This window comes from Festucalex cinctus, chromosome 8 (assembly GCF_051991245.1).
Source record: "Festucalex cinctus isolate MCC-2025b chromosome 8, RoL_Fcin_1.0, whole genome shotgun sequence".
NCBI classification, from domain to species: domain Eukaryota; kingdom Metazoa; phylum Chordata; class Actinopteri; order Syngnathiformes; family Syngnathidae; genus Festucalex; species Festucalex cinctus.
The window spans coordinates 29019025-29039375 of record NC_135418.1 but is presented as its reverse complement, the minus strand read 5'-3'; the positions used below and the strand labels follow the sequence as shown (position 1 = coordinate 29039375).

General features: G+C 38.5%; 4 protein-coding genes across 8 annotated transcripts in view; 1 reads left to right on the top strand and 3 right to left on the bottom strand.

Annotated features, from left to right (window-relative positions):
* The first annotated feature begins 396 nt into the window (after nucleotides 1–396).
* Nucleotides 397–5583, top strand: LOC144024145 (tribbles homolog 3-like). The gene is made up of 4 exons (XM_077530247.1): nucleotides 397–1124; nucleotides 3962–4240; nucleotides 4306–4598; nucleotides 4694–5583. The coding sequence occupies exons 2-4, from the start codon at nucleotides 3962–3964 to the stop codon at nucleotides 5196–5198; spliced, it is 1077 nt and encodes a 358-aa protein (XP_077386373.1). The 5' UTR covers nucleotides 397–1124; the 3' UTR covers nucleotides 5199–5583.
* A 761-nt stretch (nucleotides 5584–6344) lies between these two features.
* LOC144023916 (snaclec bitiscetin subunit alpha-like) lies at nucleotides 6345–11075 on the bottom strand. The gene is made up of 7 exons (XM_077529863.1): nucleotides 10975–11075; nucleotides 10804–10866; nucleotides 10656–10683; nucleotides 9176–9261; nucleotides 7628–7753; nucleotides 7415–7511; nucleotides 6345–6885 (listed from the first exon to the last, which is right to left on the bottom strand). Exons 2-7 carry the CDS (start codon nucleotides 10864–10866, stop codon nucleotides 6764–6766), a joined length of 522 nt encoding a protein of 173 aa, XP_077385989.1. The 5' UTR covers nucleotides 10975–11075; the 3' UTR covers nucleotides 6345–6763.
* A 55-nt stretch (nucleotides 11076–11130) lies between these two features.
* On the bottom strand, nucleotides 11131–19980 carry LOC144023856 (snaclec bothroinsularin subunit beta-like). 2 transcript variants are annotated; one of them, XM_077529778.1, is made up of 7 exons: nucleotides 17975–19980; nucleotides 17781–17853; nucleotides 16521–16606; nucleotides 15508–15636; nucleotides 15157–15262; nucleotides 12570–12813; nucleotides 11131–11897 (listed from the first exon to the last, which is right to left on the bottom strand). In XM_077529778.1, the coding sequence occupies exons 2-6, from the start codon at nucleotides 17851–17853 to the stop codon at nucleotides 12581–12583; spliced, it is 627 nt and encodes a 208-aa protein (XP_077385904.1). In that variant the 5' UTR covers nucleotides 17975–19980; the 3' UTR covers nucleotides 11131–11897; nucleotides 12570–12580. The 2 variants fall into 2 exon arrangements, with proteins under 2 accessions (XP_077385904.1, XP_077385903.1); XM_077529777.1 differs by lacking the exon at nucleotides 17975–19980 and having other exon boundaries at nucleotides 17781–17926.
* Nucleotides 19981–20291: 311 nt separating this feature from the next.
* Nucleotides 20292–20351, bottom strand: part of atrip (ATR interacting protein) — a 14781-nt gene continuing 14721 nt past the window's right edge. For all 4 annotated transcript variants that reach the window (XM_077529771.1, XM_077529774.1, XM_077529773.1 and 1 more), the window contains exon 17: nucleotides 20292–20351. This exon is cut by the window's right edge and continues 130 nt beyond it. The gene's annotated coding sequence lies outside the window, so the exon portion shown is untranslated.

Sequence of the window (20351 nt, the reverse complement as noted above, 5' to 3'; positions counted from 1 at the left end):
AATTTTAAGATGACATTAATGTATATGAAAAATGCATTTAAGGAATAAAAATAATAATGTGAGTGTGTGCGTGTGTAGTGAGCCTGCCACAGAGACAGGAAGGAAGCCTAAAAGCCAAGTGAGCTCATTTCTTGTATGTACTAGTTTGTTGGCTTTCTGTGTAAACTTGTGCACATCCTGTCCGCGTTCAGCTGTCATCTTTCATCTGCCCTCCGTGGGAAATTGTCCACATTTTTGCACATTCTTTTTGTGACATTTTTTTTTTAAATATATATGTTGGACCTGGGAGGGGCGTCACACCTAAGGTTGCAAAATTCTGAGAAAGAGTGAGTGACTTCACGGGAATCCACGTGACTCAAGTGGAAATGAACAGACAGCATGGTCATGGATAGCAAATGTAATGCTAGAAGTGTTTTACATAGTAATAAGAACACAAGAAGCATACAAATGATTAAAATAAAATGTCAAAATTGACTTTATATTTTAAAATTTACTAAATTACTTTTCTTAAAGCAGTTTTTCAAAACGGCAATTCATAATAGTTTCCATGTATGTAAATGTATTAGACCTCAAATGTTGAGTTAAGTGTTTCGTATTCTTGCGGTCAGTTCCTGTAATCAGGAAGTGTGGAAGCTGATGTAATTCGTTCTGTTTGTGAATTATGATCAAGTTATGCTAAAATGCGTGAGTGACGTGGATCCACTCGGGATTGCAACATCGAAACCCCGCCTCCAGCACGTGACGTCACGGTGCGAGGAGAGGAACTAAACAAAGGCGAACTCGCTAGCTGGTCGCTCGCTTAGTTCTCGATCGTCGCAGTCCGGCTAAAAAGTTCTACTGGACCCGATCCGGACTCTTCCATTTGGCTTAAAATCAAAACAAAGCCAAATTACACGTCAGCCGTGTTGGCGTTCACCCGTTTCGGACGCACGACAAACTCTTGCTTTGTTGTCTTAGTTCACTTTTGCGCAACCAGAGAAGCGGCGTCACACCCCGGCCAGTCGGTCCAAACTTGCCCCGGGACGCAACTGCCGCCATGGCCGCGACGACTCGTCCTTAACGGGGCTTGTCGTTGTCCAGCTCCGCCGGGTTCTGCTGGATCCGGAGGCGTCCTCCAGTGCAAGGTAACACTTTTTGTTTTCCTTTCTTTTCTTTTGTTGTTTTTTTTTTTATTGAAAGCAGTTTCAATGACCACAGGAACAAGATAACTTCAATTCAAAAAGTCTATTTTGTGTACAAACTGGACATAAAGTCGTGTATTAACTTACATAAGGTTTGTCAAAGTGCGGTTCGTGGACCTCTAGTGATAAACTCAGGTTAAAGTGTAAAAAAAAAAAAAAAAAAGTATATTTTTGCTGCACATTCTTCACGATGTGCAGTAGGAAAGGAACAATTCGTCTCAAATAAACATGACGACTGTGTGCAGTGTGTGGGTTTTGTAGTTGCCTGACAGTTTCATGTTCAGGGTTCGAGTCTGCATGTTTTCTTTGCACATCCCCAAAACACGCGTTAGTTCATTTGAACACTCTAAAATGGTCCATACATCCTAATATTAGTTGTTTTTTTTGTTTATTTTTGTTTTTAAATAACTAAATGAATAAAGTAGCAGCAATATTTCAATTCACACACTTTTTTTTTGTTTGTTTGCGAGTTGAATTCCGGGTTTCGCAAACGCCTGATCCACCAGCATGTTAAAAATATCACAACAAAACAAAAATACCAGAAATGTATATGCTTAAGTTAAATGTCAAAATCAATTTGTGCAATTCATGCTATTTTTTTTTCAAAATTTGTTATAAATGTGCAATTTTGTTTCGAGGTAAAAATGGCAGAAAATTACCCAAAATATTTATATATTTTTTCTACGTGATTATTATATCATATATTATATATATATATATTTACTTTTTATTCATATCGTGTCACCACACTTAAATTTGGTGACGCTGTCATTGTGAACGCGTAAAAAACTGTAAAATCAAATTATTAGGTAAGTTAACAACTCTAATGGAAGTAATTCATTGTTTATTTGCCTTTATTTTAGCGTAAGCACAACTTGTAAGATTTAAACATTAATGCGTAATACAGCTGATTTATTGTAATACATCATTTATTGCTTGTTAAAAAATACATGGAAGGAGGCCCTTGAAAAAAATATACGCATATTAAATCGCAATTGCAAAAATAAGGGAGGGGGGAAAAAAACATCATAAATTAATTATTTTTCAAAATTGTTCAGTGCAAATTTTCGCATACTCATAAACGCAGAAAGTGTTCCACTCGCATGTAATATTAATTAAACGTAGAAATTTCTCAACTTGCGCACTTTTAATCAGAACTGGAACATGTCAACAACCCCTGGGGAGATTTTTTGTTTTTGTTTTTTTTGGCTCATGCTTAATCAACCCTACAAATGTACTTTTAATCCAACTGACAAAATGTTGATGAACCTTTGAAAGTTTTTCACCGTCACAGACTTTTGACTTTCAAGTTTTAATCAACCCTCAAAAGTTTCCACTGACACATAATCAAGTTTGTAAAGCAATATAAAATGTCCGTCGACTCACATGACATGACAGTCAGTTTGTGTCATAATGAAACTGCACGTCCGACAACTCAAGCGCGTGCATGCGTGCGTCGTGCGTGCGTGCGTGCGTGCGTGCGTGCGTCACAGGATGGTGTTACCATGGTGACTCAGCTTGTTTCACCGGCGCAGCAGCGTTGGTCAACTGTGGCTCTTAAAAAAAAAAAAAAAAAAAAGGAAGGGAAACAAACAATCAAAGTCGTTTTCGGGGAATATGAGCGCGCTTGTTGATTGGTCGGTTAGTGTGTGTCTGCGTGTGTGGTCGCGCATGCGTGTGTGAGGTCGCCGCTATTTAAAACGGTTAAAACTATAAAGCCTTGTGCTCTGATGCAACGATCTGAAAGCGTCTGTCAGCTTACAGGAAGTTGCATCATGGAGCCTATAGACGGCGGAACACGTGAGGGGCACGGTTGGAGTCGATAAACCCCCCACCAATATTTTGGAACAACAGAGGGCGCCGTTGATAGGAGAAATTTATATATTATATCATTTGAGGAAAAAGTACAAACTGCAGCTCTTAACTCATTTGTTTGTTTCCAGCCATTTTCACACTGGATTTTGACTGATTTTGCAAGGCCCACAGAATATTGTGTTCTATTGCTATAAAAACATGAAACCTACCAAAAGAAAGATTCAAGTCTCTTCTTTCAACAGGGAGAAAAAATAAATATTTCTATCTGTTTCCATTTTGCAGCAGTTAGCATTAGAATATAGCTAAGCTTCATCAATATTCACAAATCCAATTAAGAATTGTGAGTATTTGAGCTTTTTTTCAACATGTCCCTGGTTGATCTCCTTTGCTCTGCTGCCACCTGCTGGCCGTTTGTGTAATAACTCTCATTTCTTCAACCGTTCTTTGCGGTTGAGAGGCTGCATCAAAGCATTCTGTATGCTCTAGCATTGGAAAAAAAAAACAACAACAACATATATATACGTCTTTGGGAGCAAATGATTATTATTATTTTTTTTAAATTTTAAATACATGTTTATTGAACAACTTTTTCCCATCGGCCATGTGATTCTTCAAAATGGCCAATGCCGATAATTGTCCAAATGCTGAATATCGGCGCCGATAATCGGTCTGTCCGTAGTTAAGATGTTTTCATGCGACCATTGAGGAGTTAAACTACTTTTGAACTCTGTTGTTGCTAACCAAAAAAGCAGCAGTCTCTCAAATGAACGTAGTCCTACATTCGTGTCCTTTATTTTTGCGGTCTGCTATTCAGAAATTGCCTCTAAATGCCACAAGATACGGCAGAAAAGTAGTGCTTTGCCGCCATCTTGTTGGAGTCGTGAGAGTTTTTTTTTGTAAAACGTTTCGAGTAGCTATTGTCGATTCTGTGACATCACGTCCCATTTCCCCTCCCCCAATCACAGATGAGCGTGGGCGTGGCCGAGCACTGTTTGAAGAGATTATTGGACGAGCCCCAGGATGCCCCGCCCAAACGCAAAAGAGTCTGTCCGGACCTTCCGCCGTCTCCCGCTGCCGATGCGAGCCCTGCGCTTCACCTGAGTCCGGCCAAAAGCCCCTCCCCCAAGTCCGACCAGAGCCAATCAAAAGTCAAGGTTGGGCCCTACTTCCTGTTTGAGCGCCGCGAGGGCGAGGACACGTACAGAGCCGTTCACGCCGCCACGCAGCAGCAGTACACCTGTCAGGTAAATCTTCTTACTCGCTATATACATTATAGTGGACATACATAAGATCGTTTCCACGGTTACAGATCTTGCCGCTGCCCGGCTACCAGGAGAAGCTGTCGGCGTACGCCCGGCTGGGCCGCCACGGCAACATCTGCGGCCTCCTGGACACGGTGATCGGTCGGGACGGCGCCTACCTGTTCCTGCCCGCCCATTACGGCGACATGCACGCGCACGTGCGCGGCAGCAAGCGCCTGCCCGAGGAGGAGGCGGCGCTCCTGTTCGCGCAGATGCTGGAGGCGGTGGCGCACTGCCACCGCAGCGGCGTGGTGCTCCGGGACGTCAAGCTGCGCCGCTTCGTCTTCACCGACAGATTCAGGCGAGTCCGACCGCCGCCCCTTTTGCAACGATTGTGTTTCCAACTGCTGAGAGCAAACCTTTTGATTGTCGACGCGTTGCTCGATTCCCCGGCAGGACCCGCGTGTCCCTCCTGGGCCTGGGCGACTGCGTGGTCCTCCAGCGCGGCGAGTCGGACGCGCTTTGGGACCGCCACGGCTGCCCCGCCTACGTGGGGCCCGAGCTGCTGGCCGGCGGCTCGGCGGCGCCGTCGTACTCGGGCCGCGCCGCCGACGTGTGGAGCCTGGGCGTGTCCCTGTACACCATGCTGATGGGCCGCTACCCCTTCCAGGACACCCGGCCCGCCGCCCTCTTCGCCAAGATCCGGCGCGGGGCCTTCGGTCTGCCCGCCTGGCTGTCGCCGCCGGCCAAGTGCTTGATCGCGTGCATGCTGCGCAAGTCGCCCGAGCAGCGGCTGCGGGCGTCCGAGCTGCTGATGCACCCGTGGTTGAGCGGGTCGGGCCGCGTGCCGCCGCCGTCGCCGCCGCAGCAGCAGCGCGGCTCGGCCCGGGCGCCGGAGGCGAGACGTGAGGACGACGAAGGCGGCGATCAGGTGGTGCCCACCTGCGCCGAAAAACACTAAGAAAAAAAACCAAACATTTTTGAACTTGACGCGACTCGAGTCCTGGATTACTTGAGCCTCAAGTGCCTTCAACCCAAACATCGGCTCATTTTGAAAGACCAAAACACTGTACGCAAAATACTAATAGAACAAAAAAATGTTTAGAATTTCCTGTAGAGGCCACAAGATGGCGGCAAAGTGCTATTTTGGCCTAATCGAAACTTCCTAACTCACTTCAACATAGTACCTTGACGACAAAGCACTATTTTTATCTAAGTGAAACTTATCTCGTTATTCCAACATAGTTACTTGACACCAAGTTGACACAAGTGTGACAACCTGTCAAGTCATTTACGGACCGGAGCCCGCTTAACAGCTGCACGGTGAATAAAAACGTTTCACAAAATGCGCTCGTTTTGTTTTATTGTCACAACTTCTTGGGGATCATTAAAAAAAAATAAAATAAAATAAAAAAAATCAGCTAATTGAGTGTTATTTTCCTCAATATGATCATAGAAAAAAACAGAAGGATGCAAGGGCTGCTTTGAAATTCTTGAATTGATCGCACTGAAATCATTAAAGCAAGCAATGTTTACATTTTATAGTTATTTTTATGAAAAACTCACTCAAAGGGATACTTGACTCATGGCGCCATTTTCAGCAGTAAAATGTGAATATTTTGTCTATAATGTAACTTAATTATTTTTCATGTGCAATTAATACCTTTAAAAAGTCATTTTTCTACTTGCTGTCGCCTGATGATGACATCATCACCTGTGCTGAGGGAGTCGGTAACGACCAATCATGGCTCAGTTTGCTGACCACACCCAGAAAACAGGTGAGCCATGATTGGCCGTTAGCTACTTCCTCAGCACAGGTGATGTCATCATCAGGCGACAGCAAGTAGAAAAATTACTTGAAAATAATTTAAAAAATAATGAAGTTAAATTAATTCTGGACAAAATATGAACTTTTCGCTGCTGAAAATTGTTTAATGAGCTTTAAGAGCTTTCTGTCAAATTTGTTGAGGCAAATATAATACAAAAATAGATAAAAACTAAATAATATAAAATATTATAATTGTGAATTATATAATTTATATAAAATGTTTATTTATTATATAGAATTATTGATAATTAATATAATAAAGAATAAAAAATGCAGTACTTTAGTACTTTAGATTTTTATATATTTAGAAATTTCATGAAGAGTCCACCATCATTGTTAGAAAATATAAAACATAAGTCAAAACCAACATAGACAGAAAACTAGCCTTAAATGCAAGAAATCAGGACATGTTTGTCCTGCATATCATTCCAACTCTGCAAAAAAAAAAAAAATGACTAGATCGACTCACCTCGTATTATAGCGCAATCGAAAACCTGGCACAAGCACAACTAAGCCAAGTCTGCCACCTTGTGGTAAAGGGTGCCATTACAACTTAAAACTACAATTGAACCCTGCATAATGTGCATATTCAGATGTATCTTTTTCCCAATATATTTTTTTAAACATTTTATTTTCCCCCCTCCTCCTGTGAATAAGTGTCATCCACCAGCTGGCTCACATCAATAATTTCACCTCTGCTACAGTGGCTGGACGTTGGACTCTTGTGCTTCTTGTGCGCATATTGACACGCACTGGAAGATGTCTCGGCCGCAAATGTACGGATTCTCCGCGCCACAACTGATCACGTCCCACACGCCGTCTGCAACAAAAACACGCGCAACCCAATTAGCTTTATCGTCGTTCATGCTCGTTGTGACCAATCACAGCTCACCCGTTTTCTAGGTTTTGGTCATGCGACCTTCACAAGCTGAGCTGCGATCGCTTACCTTGTGATGTCATTTTCAGTCGACGGCAAGTTGCAAAATGTGTTTTTTTAAAGGTACTAATTGCGCATGAAAAATAATGAAAATATCACATTTATTATAGGCAAAATATTCATGTTTGACTGCCAAAAATGGCTAAATAAGTTTAAGCGACCTCTTCAGGTCAGAAGCTGCATCAAAGTCTTCTGTACTCGAGTATAAACAAAACGACAAAAATTACATATATCAAAACATTTATATGTTTTTGGGTTTGAATGAATGAAACATTTTCTTGTTTTGCACCCAAAAAAACAAATGATTGTCCTAATCGTGATTTCAATTATTACAAAATTAATTGTGCCGAATATTTTCAGAGAGAGAGCCGTGATGGAAGTAGATGTCGTATTCCAATGAGAATAAATTTACCGTTTGTACGAATCACGACACAGCCATCGGGCAACGTGCTAAACTGCGAGCTGGCAAATGCGGTGCTGGAGCCGTCAGTCCACGTCAGCAGCGTGGCCTGCAAAAAAAAAATATGTGCAACAAATCTCGCGCTCAACTTTGAGCGGACGAAGTCCAGACGAAACAACGGAACATGTCGGGGATTGTTTTGAACGCGTGACGTCAATCTTTCACCTCCGCTTTGAGTCCGATCCAGATGCCGGTCGCATCCAAAGTCAGAGTGGTCAGCTCATTGGCCACGGCCAGTTCCATATCGCTTTGGATGGACGCCAGATTGCCGCCCAGAAGCTTGCAGGCGATCTAAAAAAATTGCACAACAAAACATTTGGGAAAAAAAAAAAAAATCATGTCGTGCATTTCAGTACCCAAACGGAAACTAAAATTCAAAAAACAATTTCGTTAAAAACAAAACAAAACAAAAAAAACCAGAAAACCAACTATAATTATCGCAAAAATGTCCTCCGTTTTCGTCTTTGGTAATTAATTTAATGCATGAGCCTTTGGGGACGATTTGAAATGCGATTTTAAGTCGATTTATTTTTGATATTAACCAGAATACCGACAATTGAAAATGTGTAACGCGGAAAAGTGACATCATCTTGCAGCAGCCAATAGAAAAGCACCTTCAGATGATGTCGCCACCAGGGTATTTTTTAAATATTGCACTCAAGTAATTTAAAAAAAAAAAAAAAAAAAAAAAAGCTAAAACGAAACTAAAACTAAGCATTTATTAAATTGACACTTGACTTATTGAGCAATTTTCAGCAGTGAAAAGTTCATATTTTGTCCAGAATGAATTTGATAACTTCATTATGTTTCATGTACAATTATTAATACCTTTAAAAAAATTTTTTTTCTATTTGCTGTCGACTGATGATGACATCACCTGTTTGGAGGAAATAGGTAACGGCCCATCATGGCTCACCTGTTTTCTGGGTTTGGTCAGTAAACTGAGCCGTGATTGGTCGTTACCTATTTCCTCATGGTCATGTGACGTTTGGAAGCTCAGCCATGATTGGTCGTTATCTGAGCCTTTAAAAAAAAAAGAAGGGATACTTATTGAACAATTTTCAGCAGTGAAAAGTTAATATTTTGTGCAGAATGAATTTGATAATTTCATTATTTTCAATGTAGGCCTACAATTAATACCTTTAAAAAGGTTTGTTGTTTTTTCTACTTGCTGTCAACTAATGATGACATCACCTATACAATTAGTACCTTTAGAAGTAATTGTTCGACTTGGTGTCAACTAATGATGACATCACCTGTGCTGAGGAAGTAGGTAACGGCCAATCACCTGTTTTCTGGGTTTGGTCAGTAAACTGAGCCGTGATTGGTCGTTACCAACTTCCTCAGCACAGGTGATGTCATCATTAGTTGACACCAAGTCGAACAATTACTTTTAAAGGTACTAATTGTACATGAAAAATAATAAAGTTACCACATTAATTTATAGACAAAATATGAACTTTTTACTGCTGAAAATAGCTCAAAAACAAAAATAATAAAAAGTAACAGAACCACCCTGAAAACTAATTAAAACTTGATTTAAAACACAAAACGAAATAAAAACAAACTAAAATGAAAAATTCCAAAACCATAATAATAACCCTGGTCCTGCCTGATGATAGTCAATGTCATTAAAATGCTTGTATCTCTAATCATCTTTTCCCATTGAAATGAATGGAAAAGCCATGAATCTGTTCTCGCACCCTTACTTACCTCTGCGAGGTCAAATGTCAGCGGTGCACCTTGGAGGATGAAACAGCGCCTGTTCAACTGAGTCCAGCCTGGAGGGCATCGATCACCTGCAACAAAAAACAAGTCGTGTTATTATTCGTCCGTCACTCACCGCCAGCCACTCAACTCAACAATTAGCTCTGAGAGGCTCTCCGATGCCGAGTTTACGACGTCGCGTTGGTGTCAAGTGTCAATAAAGTATGCTGAAGCGATCCGATCCTCCGTAACGGCTTCGTGTTCTCTTCTGCCTTCTTGAACAGCACTTTCCAGATTCCGCTCATAACTTTGCCGAGTTTCTCCCCCTCCAGTCAACCAAGGTGTGCCACAAGGTACCATAATTAGCCCCCTTACGTTCTTAAGTTTGAAAATCCAGCTCCCAAAGCCAGTTTCGCTTAGCAACATGAAATATGGTTTGCAATGTTGTACTGTTTATTTTATCCGGCATTTTTAAATTTAGTCTCAGTTTTAGTCCAGTTTCAATCACGCCTGTTAGTATTTAAATAGTTAGTCCACCTCGTCCCATTTTTATTTAGTCTATTTTTTAGTTGAAAATAAATCGAGCATTTTAGTCTTTATTTTAGTCCAAGAAAACAATTTTATTCGTCTAGTTTTAGTCAACAAAAACTGTCAACGTTTTAGTCATTTTACAGCTGTATATTTTTTTTGTCAGCATATATGTTGAACATTTCGGATCTAAAATTATTTCACATACAATTTTCTATAATATTTTTTATGGAAAACAACTTGACACACAATTACAGTATATCAACAAGTGGCCATTATGGCTAATATATTACGAGCTAGTAAGTTAGCAAGCATTAGCTAGCGGTCGGATTAGCATTATTGTTGGAATGTTATCGTTAGATTCATGTTACAGATGTAAAACTATTTCACATGAAATTTTCTCTCATCTTTCTGATGAAAAACAGCTTGACACACAATTATTTATATCAACAAGTGGCGACTATGGCTAATATGCTACGAACTAGTAAATTAGCAAGCATAAGCTAGCAGTCGGATTAGCATTATTGTTGGAACGTTATCGTCGCTGGATTCATGTTACAGTTCTAAAACAATTTCACATGAAATTTTCTCTCATCTTTCTGATGAAAAACAACTTGACACACAATTACAGTATTTCAACAAGTGGCTACTATGGCTCCATGCTACGAGCTAGTAAGTTAGCCAACATTAGCTAGCGGTCGGATTTACATTATTGTTGGAATGTTGTAGCCAATGGCTTGCTTTTTTTTTTTTTTGGTTACAAAAACAAATAATTTTCATCTCGTTTTTGTTCATGAACTAAAATGTGGATAGATTTTAGTCTAGTTTTCATACTGATTAAAAAAAAAAAAAAAAAAAGCTTTCGACATTGCTTGCGGTTGAAGTTTAACTCGCGAACTATCTAACACGACATGATAATTACCAGTGTAGAAAGTATGAATAAGTCAGAGGCACATACTTGTCGATGGTAATGCAAGCCGTGCAGACTGTCAAGAGGAAGAACACATTCTTTAGATTGGACAGAGCAACTCGCGTCATCGTTGAAACATTGCGACTTATTTCAATTATTCATCATCATCCATCACGAGCAGTCGAGTTCGACTCACAGCGCCAGTGAACAGTTGGCTGATTCCACAGATGAACAGCGACAAGCCGAGAGCAAACGTCATCTGCGGAGTGAAACAGATGTGTCGGTCGGGTCCGACACATGATTGACATCAATCATAAATTAGGGTCAAAGGTGCAAAAAAAAATCAAATAAAAAGTGGAGGTGTTACCTTTGCAGTGGAGATGCACAACGCAGAGGACGAGGAGGAGACATCTTTTTATATGTTGGCCAAGTTGTCACATGACTCACTAGACAAGTTTTGCCACAAAAAAAAAAAAAAAAAAAAAAAAAAAAAAAAAAAAAAAAAAACCATGGTGGTCGACAATTTGTCAAAAAATGTTTTGTGGAAATGGCAGCAAAATAGCATAATTTTGTAATCCATACAGTAGTTCACTTTTTTTTTAACTTTTCATGTATATTTTTACAACTAGCATGTTAGGGCCACGTATACGTATTTTACAAAGTGGCAAAAAAGTTTATTTTTTCTCAGAATATTCCACCCTCTTAAAAAAAAAAACTTATATATATATATATTTATATATATATACACATATTTATATTTTTAGAGGGCTGAATATTCTGAAAAAAAAACTTGTAAATTTTATGAAGTGGCAATTTTGCAAGAAAACAAAATCATAAATTTGCAACCATATAAGGTCACAGATTTATGAGGAAAACAGGTAAATTTGCGAGTTTATAAAGTGGCAATTTATAAAGATTAAATATAATATTGCATTTTAGCATTGGTACTTGAAAATGTATGACAGCATATTTTGGCCATGTATTAATTTTTTTTAGAGGGGTGGTGGTGATATTCTGAGGAAAAAAAAAAAAAAAACTAAAAAAATGTGAAAATTTGCTACCTTATAGGGTGGCAAATTTACGAGCAAAACTTGTAAATTTGCGACTTTCTAAAATGGCAAATTTGCGAAGAAAAAAAAAATGGTCTTTTTTTTTTTTTTTTTTCTCACCGACTTCGCAGGTGGAATTTCCGAGTTCAAGGGGGCGTTCCCGTACACACTTCCTGGTTTGAACTGGGAAAAGTCCGACTTCCGAACATCCTCGAATGCAGCATACGACCTTTGACAAAGACTACGGGAAGATGACATCATACATAATGTTTGCTTTTGTTTGGAAACTTTTTGTACGCACCTGTTTAATACCATTAAAATCAATGGCAGCACATAAATTTGCAAGTTAACTTTTGATGCCTTCTTTTTATTTTTTGAAAAGCAGAACATGCAAAGCTTCCAACTCACGTGTCATGTAGATATAATTTATGATGATGACGATATGATGTTGGAACATAAAAACAAACAAACAAACAAACAAACAAAAATCCCCTCAGCTAACGTGACGCGTTTTCCGAGAAGCTACACTACTCAAAAAAAGTGGGCGGGCAACAACAAACTCTCACAAAGAAAAACATTCATCTGATCTGATGTTCACGAAGCAATTATGCAGATAACTGTCAATTACAAAGCAAGTCAAACTCGACGAGCAGCATAACAACCATCACTAAATAACTTCCATGCCGGCCAAGGTAGCGTTTTTAAAACCTTACATTAAGCAAAAAAAAATAAAAAATACATGCAGTAGCTTATGGTTTATTTTATTTTTACGCACAGAAAAGACGAAAAATTGAAACGATTTTTTTTTTTAATTTCCAGAAAACTTTCTAATTAAAAAAAAAAAAAAAAAAAAAAAAAAAAAAAAAAAAGTTTTCAATTCTTATCAAAATGTATCACAGCCCGGTGGACTTGCCATTGGTAATTTTAGAAGTTTGTGGATTGACCCCCAGTTGCTGCTGCTGCTGCTGTCGACGGCGGCGGTCCCGGTGTTGATGCTGACGCTGCCGTTGGTTCCGTTCCCGCTGGCGTCACTTGGTCAGCAGCTTGCTCAACGGCACTCGCGTCCTCTTGCATGCAAATGGACACGCACTGGAACACATCTCTGGCGCAAACGTACTGCTGCAGTCGCTCACATTCGATAGCGATCCATGCAAACCCTGCAATGAAACATAGCGGAGTCGTTTATGAAATGCGTTTTGGTGTCGTTCGCGCAATATTTATGAAAAAGTTGACGTTAAATATGCAGACATCATTCTTCCCAATAGTTTTCATTTTATCCAGCATTTTTACATTTAGTCTGTTTTAGTCTGGTTTCAAATCATGCTTGTTACATTTTATCACTGTTTATCATTTTTATTTACTCTATTTTTAGTCAACTATAAATCGAGCATTTTTTGTCTTTATTTTATTCCAAGCAAACATAATTTTATTTGTCTAGTTTTAGTCAACAAAAACGTTTTAGTCAGGACAATCATTTTACCACTGTATAATTTTTTTTTTGTCAGCAGATATGGTGAACATTTGGGATATAAAACTATTTCACATACAATTTTCTCTCATCTTTTTGATGAAAAACAACTTGACACATAATTACAGTGGCTACTATGGCTCCATGCTATGAGCTAGTAAGTTAGCCAGCTAGCTGCTAGCAAGCTAGCTGTTAGCAAGCTAGCTGTTTCATGCTAATGTATGTGTTTATGAAGTGCCTACTGTGGCTCCATGCTATGAGCTAGTAAGTTAGCCAGCTAGCTGTTAGCAAGCTAGCTGTTGGCAAGCTAGCTGTTTTATGCTAACGCATGTGTTTATGAAGTGGCTACTGTGGCTACATGCTACGAGCTAGTAAGTTAGCAAGCATTAGTTAGTGGCTGGATTAACATTATTGTTGGAACGTTATAGCTGTTGGCTTTTTTTGTTGTTGTCGTTTTTTTTTTTTTTTTTTACATTTTCATCTCGTTTTTGTTCATGAACTAAAAAGTTTTTAGTCCAGTTTTTAGGTGAAGTACATTTTCGTCTTGTCTTCATTAGTCGACGAAAATGCATAGATTTAGTCCCACTTATTGTTTATTAATGAGGGTTTTAGTCTAGTCTAGTTTTAGTCCAATGAAAAATGCGCATTGGCAAAATTATTTTTTTGTTTTCGTTGACGAAATTAACACTACTTTGCCCATAAAGGTGAGCAAAAAAAATAATAATAATAATAAATACATAAATAACATCATACCCCTTTTCTGAACCACTTGCTCCTCACAAGGGTCGCGGGGGGTGCTGGTGCCTATCCCAGACGGCTTCTGGCAGTAGGCGGGGGACACCCTGAACTAGTTGCCAGCCAATCAGAGGGCACACAGAGACGAACAACCATCCATACTCACAAGCACACCTAGCGGCAATTTGGAGCGGACATTTTGTATGTTGTTTAATGTTTTATATTTGGTGCATGATAATCTTTAAAAATCTTAGAAAATATCCACAAAAGAAGTAATTTGTAGTTATTTTTTTTGTCCTTGTAGTTTCTGAACAGTATATGACAAAGAATTTGGCTAAATTTGTTTTCCTATAGTCACTCTGTACACTTTGAAACAAAACCAAAATTGTAAAACAAAATTGTTATGGTTGTAACGATAAGGGCAATATCGTGATATTAAAACTGCCACAATATCGTCGTAGTCATGTTCACAATATTTAAAAGGAAAAGTCATGTTGATTTCCATTTGTGCAGTTCTAGCACCCTCTAGTGGCTAGTTTATTAGTGAAATTGAGTTTTCATTAGGGATGTTTTGGCCCTTCCATGTTTAAAATCTATGCTAATAGTCAGATGAAGGGGGACCTAATTTGCTTGTGAAGCGATCAATGTGTGCTTGTATTAGCAAGTAAGTGCCTCAATATTGTTATTAGAGATTGTAGGTGCTTTATATGCATTGCTATTATGTACAATGTTTTTTTGTTGTTGTTTTTGTTTTTTTACAATATTGTGATTTGTTTTATTTTATTTTTTTAAATATCGCCAACACCCCACAATATCGTGATAATTATCGTATCGCAAACTTCATATCGTGATAATACCGTATCGTGATGTTTGGATATCGTTACATCCCCAGTTGTAATGTTTCTGGAAAAAAACGATAAAGTATACAAGTCTACAAAAGTATTTAAAGTCCACTTATCAACATATTTTGTCCTAATTTGGTCCTTTGTTTAAAAAAAAAAAACAAAAAAAAAAAAGACTTAATTCAATGATACTGCTACCTTAATTAAAAAAAATAATAATATGATATATATATATATATATATATATATATATATATATATATATATATATATATATATATATATATATACATATACACACCATAATTCTCAAAAAGTATTGATATTGCACAGTGCTACCTTTTTAAAATATGTCTTAACATTGTGTGGTGTTCTGTGTGAGCGTATTGTTCATTTTTTCTTCTGTTGACTGCTACTTGTAAAAGGAATTGCCCAGAGAGGATATGAAAGTTTACCATTTTCATCATCATCAATATTAATTGCGACACATCCGTTCTCGCTGAATGAGATGAGTCCGTTGGTAAAGTCGACGTCTGAGCCATCAGTCCACGCCAAGTTTGCCTGCAAGATGAATATTAACAAAAAAAAAAAGGGGTTGGGGGGGAATCATTCATTAGCTTGAATGGATCTCATGAAAGGAGCGAAACGAGTGTCGCAGATGATTGGGGTTCCTGGCAACCGATCGAAACGATGGAAAATCTGCCTGAATGCCATGCAAAATGGCCGATGATACGCGGCGTAAAATGTTTGAGAAGCCCGATTTGTCAAGATGATATATGTTCAACGGCCTTGTTTCAATGTTTCACCTCATTGCCATAGAGTCCGATCCAGACAAGAGAAGATGCTTGTTGGAGCTGAACGAGCTCATTGACCACGGCCAGTTCCAGTCGACTGTGGACGGACACCAGATGCCCGCCAAGAACCTTGCAGTCATTCTGATTGGATTAAAAAAAAAAAAAAAAAAAACAACAACATCAACGGTAGTCTCCTGTTTTAAAGATCATTTCATTTGCAGAAATTATAAGAAAGCATCCAGCATGGTGAATATGGAGGAACAAAACTGCCAAAATTCTAAATCAACGACTAAATAAATAAATGACTAAAAGTGAAAATAAAAATGAATATAAAAAAATATATATAATTAAAAATGTATATCCCAAAAAATAAATATAAATGGAAGTAAAAAGAGCAATATATATATATATATATATATATATATATATATATATATATTTATTATTATTTTTTTTTTATTATTATTACCATTTATATTTATTTTTTGGATATAATGTTTTAATTATATTTTTTATATCCATTTTTATTTTCGCTTTTAGTCTTTTATTTATTTATTTAGCCATTTATTTATTTTGAATTTTGGCAGTTTTGGTCTTCCATAGGTGAAGGGCTCAAATGCAATGAAATGCTTTGATTAATCGACTATTTTGCCAATTAATGGATTAATTGTTTTTGTGTCAAAAATCCATCCTTTACTCAAATGCATTGCATGATTTCAAATTAGCAATACAAAAAACTGCACAAATTAATTATGATTCAGTTAATGGTTTGAATCCAAAAAAATTTACTGAGAAAAGATTTTTTTTAAAATTTTAAACAAGGTCTCTCTAAACAATTACTTGATTATCCAAAATAATTATCAATTTGATAACCAAAGCAATGGCTGAAAAGACATATGACTTTTTTTGTGTTTATTATTTAATACATTTGCAAGATGTTTTTTTTTTAACAATACAAAATACTTACATTGGATTCATTTGCATTTGTCAAATATTATCAACGGCTTTGTGCAATTCTTTCGTACCTCGGCTTCGTCAAATGTCAAACGTTGACTCCTGAAGAAATAACATCGATTGTTCAACTGAGTCCAGCCTGGGGGGCATCGATCACCTGCAACAAAACAAATCAACATGTGTTATATTTACATTTTTTTTGTACATAATTATAGTCACCTGTACATTTTGTGACTAACAAGCAATTCTTCAAAGTCTAATTGGCAGTTCACTAATTTGGCCCAACACATCTTTTGTGCTCTGAAACACCCTGTTGCCAACGCCGTGGCCAGCTAAGTAGTAATTAAGTAAGTAGTAATTACTGTTTAAAAAAAAAAAAAAAAAAAAAAATAGTGATCCTCCACCACCTCGCAACAATTGTGTTTGTTGCCTCTCCCGCCTTTTTCAACAACGCTTTCCTGATTCCGCTCATTCCTCACTTGCCAGTTCCACCCTCAAATTAAGCAAGGCGTGCCACACAGCTCCGGAATCATGCCACTTTCCTTTTGACACCTACAAATGATTTCCACCCCCCCAAAAAAATTTTACTGGTCAAATATCATCTATCATTAGGTAGACAAAATATAATTTGAGGAAGGAGAAAAAAAAAAAAAAAAAAAGTCTGCCATTTTGGTTTGAAGCTGTCATTTTCAGGTTGATTTTGGGCTATTACAAAATACAAAAAACAAAAGTGAAATTGATTTCATTTGCCAGAAAAACGCACACACTTTTGAGAATGGATTCATCACAAAAAAAAAAAAAAACAATCAACTGAATGAACAAAATATTATGAGTCTTGTCTTACATTAATAAATCAAATGAATTCAATACGTCGTCGTTTAAAAAAAAAAAATCGAATCGTTTAAAATGTGCTAAATTGTGAAATTGAGTTGTGTCTTCTGGATTATTAAAAGTTTGTCATATTCAAATCATTTTTTTGAGTTGTAATATTTTGCAAAAGTGGAAGAAAGCCGGATGGCCGCTTTACAAGACATGTTACAATATTTAATTGTGGCTTTTAAGCACAAACTATAAATGTTAAGTTGATGTTAAAACTGATTTATAATCAGTGCATACACCTTCATTTACATTATTGTTGTTTTGCAGGAATTATTTTTGAAGAAATGAAACTTTTAAATAAATGTTTGTCGCATTATTAGATCATAATTGTCCTGAATGACTGGGGGGTGGGGGGGAATTCAATTTCATTTTTTTGACCGCACTGCCCAGCCCTTCATTGAGTAGGTAATTTTAAACATTTTTATTTTTTTATCTTGAACATTCATAATTACTTTGACTTTCAGCTCCGGTGAACAGTTGACCGATTCCACAAATGAGGAGCAACAAACGAAAAGCGGATGCCATCTGTGGAGAGACAAAACAAATACAGAACATTACAGTCTATACATTTGTAATAAGCTCACATGATGAGAGTTAAAAAAAAAGAAAAAAAAAAAAAAAAAAGAAAAAAAAAAAAGGTTGATACCTTTGCAGCAGAGACGCTCAATGCCAAGGTGAAAAGGGAAGTGCCGGCTTTTTATACGTTGGTTTTAATTTCAATGATTCACCACCAGACAGGTTCTGCCACAAGTCGGCCAAACAGCTGTTCACAACAAACCTCCTTGATTGACAATTTGCCAAAACATGTTCAATGAATTAGAATTGAAAACATTGATTTTTAAAATTAAATAGTTCATTTCAACATCAGTTCCCCCTTCCCGCCGTGCCGTGCGCCAGTTGAAATGAAAAACCGGCACGGTAGCGGTACTTGGACTGATGGGAAAAGCAGCATAATTGGACTTTCTTGTCGGCAAATGGATGCACACTGGAACACATCTCCGGCGCAAAAACAGTGATTTGGGGATTCACAATCAATATCTCAAAATGGCGCTACAAAGAAACACACACAAAAACTGTTAACCATTAACATGCTACATATTTTTGTCTCCATTCTCAACCGAACGCGTTTCGACGTTACAACGGTTACGCCCGGACCGCCATTTTGGCTCCTCGTACGCAGTGTTTTCCCCTCGTCCGCTATTATTTAGCCCTTAGGCTAGTGCTAGACCTTGCGCACTTGTGGGAGTATCTTTGGCTTTTTCACCCTCTTTTTTTCCCCCACATTATGGCCCCAAAGAAGAAGGAAGGTACTGCTGCATTCGAGGATGGTCGGAAGTCGACTCGGAACTATCCGAGTTCAAACCAGGAAGTGCATCCGGGAACGCTCCCTTGAACTCAGAAATTCCACTCGCGAAGTCGGAAAATTTCTGTTTTTGATATCGCTCAGATGTATATTTCAATGTTTCTGTAAGCTTCATTTGTTGATAAATGTTTAAAAAAAAAAAAAAAAAAAGGACCCCAACTTCACCGGCGGCACTACAGTGTGACGTCACTGAATGGCAAAACAATTTATTTGAGTATAAAACTAGATAGCTTTCTTCATTCATAAATATTCACCATAACTTCATGTAACGCAACGTACCTGACAGCATTACCACTATACCCCTGCATGAAATTATACGGTCAACTACTTAACTGTATGGAATGTTTATGAAATAAGATTAAAACAATACATGAAGCAAAATTGCAAAAAAGGTACGTTTTCTGGAGGTCAAATTGAGTTTTGAAGACCAAAATAAAAAACAATTTATGACTATGCGCCATTTTAGTTGTTTACTTTCACCTCGAACGCTTTGAGGTCGGAACTGGGAAGTTTCAACTCGGATATTTTCCGACTTCGGACCATCCTCGAATGCAGCATTAGTGCACAGCACGCCGGTAAGATGACGCCACTCTGGAAAATATCAAACTATTGCAAGTCAACATGTTAAATTCATTTAAATATTTCTTTTGACATAAAGCAGTCACCCACACAAGGCTCTGTAATTACACTTATTCTGCTACAGGTGATGTTTACATGTCTTTGGAATGTGGGAGGAGACCCGGAGTACCCTGAGAATACCCACACAGGCGGGGGTGGGGTGCGGGAGGGGGGCAGGGGGGGGGGGGGGGAGGGGGCATGCAAACTCCACCCAGGAAGGCAGGACAAAGAAATAAAAAACCTAATGTTTACACGTGTCATATTAAAATCTGACACGATAAGAACAAAAAGAGGAGCACATACCTTTGCAATGGAGGCACTCAATCAATACCACAAGTGAAACGATTCAGCAGACGGGTTCTGCCTCAAGGAAGCAAAAGGCAGCCAACAAAGAAACACTTTCCTGTTTGTCAACTTGCCAAAAGAAATTATTTTTGTGCTGAAAATGAAGCTGTAAGATGAGTTTGAAATGATTGTTTGGGGATCATAATTTGTGGTCTAGCTAGGGTTTAAATATGACTGCACAACTACTTTTTTTTTTTAATGTGCATCAAATCCATCCATCCATTTTCTTGACCGCTTATTCCTCACAAGGGTCGCGGGGGCTGCTGGCGCCTATCTCAGCTGGCTCTGGGCAGTAGGCGGGGGACACCCTGGACTGGTTGCCAACCAATCGCAGGGCACACAGAGACGAACAACCATCCACACTCACACGCACACCTAGGGACAATTCGGAGCGCCCAATTAACCTGCCATGCATGTCTTTGGAATGTGGGAGGAGACCGGAGTACCCGGAGAAGACCCACGCGGGCACGGGGAGAACATGCAAACTCCACCCAGGAAGGTCCGAGCCTGGACTCGAACCGGAGACCTCAGAACTGGGAAGCGGACGTGCTAACCACTCGACTACCGTGCCGCCCTGTGCATCAAATTTAAGGATTAAATGTCCTTTTTAAAAATTAAAAAATTAGGGAAACTCAAAGACATTTTTAAGGATCCTGTTTATTGCTACTTTTTTGGGGGGCGGGGGGGGGGTTCCTCC